We start from the raw sequence: 5,936 nt of genomic DNA, 5'->3' as shown, positions 1-5,936 counted from the left end.
GCCCTCCCAAAGACACGCTCCGGTCAGCGCATTCGTATAAGCACATACGAAACAAAGCATTAGCCGATGAAATCGTCGATGCTCTAATTGGCACTAAAACCAATTTTCTAATCCGAATTAACCGGTCAGCAGTCGCGGCTGTACTAGTACTTATAGTTCCCCTGCTACTTCGCTGTTGTCGCAGCAGTTCACCCCATCCACCTTCATCAGTAAGTAATTCAGTATAGTCAGCATCAATGGCAACCAGGTATTGCTAACTGCAATTTGCACATGCAAAAGCTGGTCACCAGCAGCAAGAGCCTCTGCTTTCTCTCTGACGGGCATGCATGGCCCCAGGGTTGCAGTGGTCACCGGAGGGAACAGAGGAATCGGGCTGGAGATCTGCAGGCAGCTGGCGAGCAACGGCGTCCTCGTCGTCCTGACAGCCAGAGACGAGAAGAAGGGGTCACGGGCCGTGGAGGAGCTGCAGAGCGCCGGCCTCTCCGACGTGGTTTTCCATCGGCTGGACGTCGCCGACCGGCCGAGCATCGCGCAGCTCGCCGAGTTCGTCAAGCGCAGATTCGGCAAGCTCGACATCTTGGTGCGTTGTTGTATGCTCAAGTTATTCTGTCGCGTTGTTTCAGGGGTTCAGTCGGTCTCACGTTTGGGTTGTTCAGGTGAACAACGCAGGCGTCGCTGGAACCACCATCGATCCTGAAAGGTTAAAAGATCTCCAAAAGCAGGATCCTAAGGCAGGTTTTCGAGCGATTATTTTTGGATGGTTTCTTACATTTTGCCAGCACACACACACACAGAAAAAAAAAGAACAGTGTCTGAGTTCAGCTGATAAGGTATACTGCATTTACCATGGTCCATGGCTGTAGGAAGATTTGAAAACTTTTGTTGATGGTTACATGGGAAGTCTGCAGCAAAGTTATGAGCTCGCCAAGGACTCTCTGGAGATAAACTTCAACGGCACAAAGCACGTCACCGATTGCCTGATCCCTCTCCTCCTGCTGTCCAAATCAGGAAGGGTCGTCAATGTTTCTTCACAAGTTGCACAGCTTAAGGTAACCTTCAAATCAGGCGCTGAAGGATTCGCAAAAAAAAAGACGCTCTGCAAACAGGCGAATGACGCTCTGCATGCGTTTTCTTTCTTTTCTCATCAGTTCATGTCAAACGAAGGAGCGATCAAGGTGCTAAGCGACATCGACAACCTCTCAGAGGCGAAGCTCGACGAGGTCATGAGCGCTTTCATGGAAGATTTCAAGGACGGTAACCTAGCGGCCCGCGGTTGGCTCCCCGTGGTGTCGGCCTACGCGGTGTCCAAGGCGCTGGTGAACGCCCACTCCAGGCTGCTCGCCAGGAGGCACCCGTCGCTGGTGGTGTGCTGCGTTACCCCAGGCTTCGTGAGGACCGGCATGAACTACGGCATGGGCCTGGTCTCCGCCGAGGAAGGCGCCGCGGCGCCCGTCGCGCTCGCGCTCCGGGCGGAGCCCGCCGACTCCGGACTCAACTTTGAGCTGTTGGACGTGTGCGAGTTCTGACTTCCCGTCTGACGTTCCCTCGCAAGATAAACACTGTTGGAAGTTTTTAAAATATATAGTTTTCATACTCTTCTGTTGTAAGAAGAAGAAAAACTTAACCAATTTCAACGCGTCATTGAAACTGAGATGCGTTCAAAATCGCAAATGTTCCGATGGGTCCACCTATAACGGTCAAACTTTCATCCAACTTTTGACGGATAAGGATTCATCGCACGGTAAATATGGCAGAGGAACCCAACCAATCACACTTTTATTTGGCGCAAGCGCAACAAACCTCCGGCGGCGGCGGGGACGGCCAAGCCCATCGATATTTGAGGACGCCGTTGAGCTCCTCGGCTCCTGCTATTGGAATCTGGACGACGCCATCAGCCTCTACTTGAGCAACGCCGGTGGCAGCACCAAGCCGCCGTCAGATTCTCCCGCCGATCCGATCTTTGCTGAGGAGGACATGTCGACGGAAGAGGACAAGAACAAAGACCACGGCGATGCAATCCACGGCGACCGTGAAGGCGACGCGGGCGCTCCTCGGTACTATGGCAGTCGCAGTACCGCCGTCGAGAACCCCTGCGTCGTGGGGGCGCCGCCATCTGCAGTAGCCACCGGGTGGGGAGGAGCAGATCCCGATGGTGTAAGAGAAGGCGAAACAGAAGCCACCGGGTGGGGAGCAGAGCCAGGCGACATAGTAGCCACCGGATGGGGAGAAGCAGAGTCTGCCAGAGAAGGCGAAATAGGAGCCACCGGGTGGGGAACAGAGCCCGACGGTGCCAGAGACGACGGCAGCACCGCCGACTGGCAGTGGCAGGAAGATGGTGAATACAATGGCGAATACTACGACAACAATACGGGCTACGGCGACGGCAGCAGCAACTGGCAGGAACACGAACATGGTGAATACAACGACGACGAACATTACGACAATACGGGGTACGGCGACGGAAGCACCACCGACTGGGAGGAACATGGTGCATACAATGACGAAGACTACGACAACACGGGCTACGGCGAGGACGAAGAAGTTGAAGCCTACTACCCGCCTCCGTACGAGCTGAGGTACGTTGGGTACTTCCACGGCGCCAAGGTGCACGCGGCGAGGGAGGACCGGTTCCTGCTGGTCAACTTGCAGACATGCAGCGGCGCCGGTGAACTCCCGTCGCAGATGCAGAACCGGGACCTTTGGGCGGACGAGACGGTCAGGGGGGTGATCCAGGACAGCTTTGTGTTCTCCCTTGAAAAGGGGGGCATGAGCAGGGGCAGCTACTCGCTCCCGGACGAGTGCGAGAAAGTGGCTGCGTTCTACAGGCTCGAGGAGGATCAGCTGCCGGCCCTGCTCGTCATTGACCCCATCACGGGGCAGTTGCTAGCGAAGTGGAGCGGCGCCATGATGCCTGACGAGTTCATGCTGTTCGTTGACGAATACATAAGATCCAAACCGAGCACGCTGTCCAAGCCCAAAATCGTCAGGGAAACGGCCGTGCTCCCCGCATCCGTGGGCGCAGGCGGCGAGCAAGAGCCGGCACGTGCACCTTCCGCTGCGGCCGTCGAACAAGAGCCAGCACCGCCCGAGAGTCCTGCGCCTGCTGCTGATGGAGCTGGCGAGCAAGAGCAGGAGATTTCTAAGAACGACTCGGCAGCTGCCGGCGGTGCCTGCAGCGAACAAGAACATGCACCGGTGCCTAATGCTACTGAGTTGCCCGCCGAGCTGGTCGACGACGACGACGACGAGCCCATGGAAGGCGAGGAGATGTACAAGCTGAGGATTCGGTTCCCCAGCGGCACCGTGGTCGCCAAGGAGTTCGGCTGCAAGAGGAGGATCGCGTCGCTCTTCGCGTTCTGCAGATCGGCCCTTCGTGGTGGAGGGCAGCACGTGGAGGAGAAGGCGATCCGGATCATGAGATTCGCTGGCCCTGGCTACTCGTGGGAGGCGATACAGGACAAGGATGATGGTGCCACATTTGAGGATCTGGGCCTCAACTTCACAACCGTGTCAGTTGTTTTCGATGTCTAGGTAGTGATTAGTGAAGGATTCTAATACTTAGTGGGATGTTATTTTTTTTGGTTTTTTTGTCTTCTTTCTTTAATTAAGAATAAATAGTGTATTGATTTTAGCATTGAGCTAGATAAGATTTATATAAACAAATTTGTCTTATATCTTATCAAGATAGATATACGAATTTAGATTTGAATAATTGTTTGCCTTTTTTGTAGTAGGAGCAAATAATACATAAAAATATATATATAATTTTGTTTTGTTTTTTATAATTGGCTTAACGACATAACTAAAAATTGGTACCAAATTTTTATACATATCTATTTTTTGGATCCCTGTGAATTGTGATCTATCCCTAGTTGGGTCAGCAAGCAGTCGACGTTGTTTCCTCATTTGATAGAATTAGTCGAGCAGTTGACGTTGTTTTCAATTTCTTATCACTGCTATACTTGATGGCTATATTTGTTATTCACATGTGTTCCTTTTTGAAAGGAAGGCCGGCTGTTTAGAAGAAAAAGGAAAAAAAAAAGGTCCGCTCTCTTTGCATAAGTTTAAAGCATAAGCGATGAAGTTCTCATATGCTTCTGTAAACGAATTAAACTATGAACTGGCTTTAACTGGGTTGAACCAACTAAGGTGTAGCTAATAGTTAATGAGACTATTAGATGGAGGTAAGTTTAGATGTCTCCGGCTAAAATTAACTAATAGCTAAACTATTAGTTTGACTGTTTAAAATGTTTTCAGCTAATTTGAGCAACTAATGCATTTAAAATAGGCTTTAGTTGTCCTCTCCGCTTGAGACCACCCTGCCTTATACCCCGCATTGCACCCCTGCTAACGTCGACGTTAACGCCGCAGCCCTCTGAGTCCTGATCGTTGTTTGATTTCCTGTTTAGTTTATGTAACATCAAAAATTTAAATATCAATTATAACTATTAAATACAGTTTTAATTAGTTTAATAAATTTGTTTCGTATTTTAATCTTTATCTATGTAATTAATTTTATATTAAAATATATTTAATTTTTATAATTATTATTTAAACATTCGATATAACTAGATTAAATATTAGTCGGTTGAAATCAAACACCCCTCCTCCTCGCATGCCTCAAGCAAGAACAATCATAAAAAGACATTAGCGACATCACCAGCATCACACGTCGTCTCTTCTCGACAAAGGTCCCAGGCCGTTTCGAGTTTCTACAACCATCTCCTCTTCCAAGTGAATCGTCACGGATCTGGTACCTTCATCTGTCATCTGACTTGCTCTAGTACTACTGGTACACTTCTTTTGCTTCATTTTGGTCCTGTTGTTCGAGGGATTCAGCCTGTATTTGCGCACAATGCTGCCGCTCTCTCCTCTCTTTCTCGCAAGGAAACAAAACGTCTATTGGCAGCTACCATACCATCAGCACATTGCAGGTTTCGCTTGTTGATCTAGAATCTCCTAATTCGGGGGTATCTGGTTTCTAAGAACTAATTTTTAGTTCTAATTTTTATTCTATTTTAATCTTTAAACTGTCAAATTTATGACTCTAGCTGCCATCGTGAAGTCAAAACGCTAGTCGATCACAGCTACGTGTACGTGCTGCTTGTTCAGAGTTACTCCTTCGACTAGAATAGCAAAGGAGGATGCGCAATCACGAAAATCTACTATGCTCACAGTCAAATTTATGACTCTAGGTGCGGACCTTATCTCATTGTTTAAAGCAAAAAGTCTAAATTACTCCAATCACCGGTAGACAACGTGAACATAACCCCTTATACTACTTTTTAGTTTAATTTATATATACTATACTTAAAGCACCAGTTTTAATGGTCGTCATGCGTCATTTTTTACAAATAACTCCTCATAGCTATTTTAAATTAACCCGATGCACGCTTATATGGCCAAACGGTGGCTCGGTATGGGCTAGACGCCCGCGGGCCACAACTCTAGTCCAGTCACGTCATGCTTAGATGCCCTGATGGAAGAATAGCGGAAAACACTGGGTGAAGTTATCTAACCAGTAGAACATCATGCTTAGAAGCTATTAATATTGAATATAAATTGTATATATGTATATACTTTTTTGTAAAATAAAAAAATATAATCGTGTCGGGCCGGACCAGCACTACGGGCCGAGGCTACAGCCCAAACACGGCACGACGTTCTTGGCTCTTGCAAGCATTAGATCGTTTCTGAGACCACCTTGACGTAATGGACTCAATTGTGTTTGAGGTTGCTGAATTGGATGGAGCAAAAATGATTTGTCACACTAACAATAAAATGAAAGGTTATTTGTTGGTTTTAAACGTTAGTAATTGCTACGAAATAGCATAATTTATATGGAGCGCATCCAGTTTTTATTGATGTATGACTTTAGCAATCAATCCATATTTTGATTTATCTTTTTTATAAGTTTAAGTTCATGTGACTTATTT

General features: G+C 47.9%; 2 protein-coding genes across 2 annotated transcripts; both read left to right on the top strand.

The window, feature by feature from the left end:
• The first annotated feature begins 201 nt into the window (after positions 1-201).
• Positions 202-913, top strand: LOC103653836 (uncharacterized). The gene is made up of 2 exons (XM_035967360.1): positions 202-580; positions 657-913. The coding sequence occupies exons 1-2, from the start codon at positions 323-325 to the stop codon at positions 861-863; spliced, it is 465 nt and encodes a 154-aa protein (XP_035823253.1). The 5' UTR covers positions 202-322; the 3' UTR covers positions 864-913.
• A 957-nt stretch (positions 914-1,870) lies between these two features.
• On the top strand, positions 1,871-3,760 carry LOC100278937 (uncharacterized). The gene has a single exon (NM_001152050.2). The coding sequence runs from the start codon at positions 1,975-1,977 to the stop codon at positions 3,529-3,531; it is 1,557 nt and encodes a 518-aa protein (NP_001145522.2). The 5' UTR covers positions 1,871-1,974; the 3' UTR covers positions 3,532-3,760.
• Positions 3,761-5,936: the final 2,176 nt, after the last annotated feature.

Source organism: Zea mays, chromosome 4 (genome assembly GCF_902167145.1).
Source record: "Zea mays cultivar B73 chromosome 4, Zm-B73-REFERENCE-NAM-5.0, whole genome shotgun sequence".
Taxonomy (NCBI): Eukaryota; Viridiplantae; Streptophyta; class Magnoliopsida; order Poales; family Poaceae; genus Zea; species Zea mays.
This window is presented reverse-complemented; position numbering and strand designations above follow the sequence as displayed.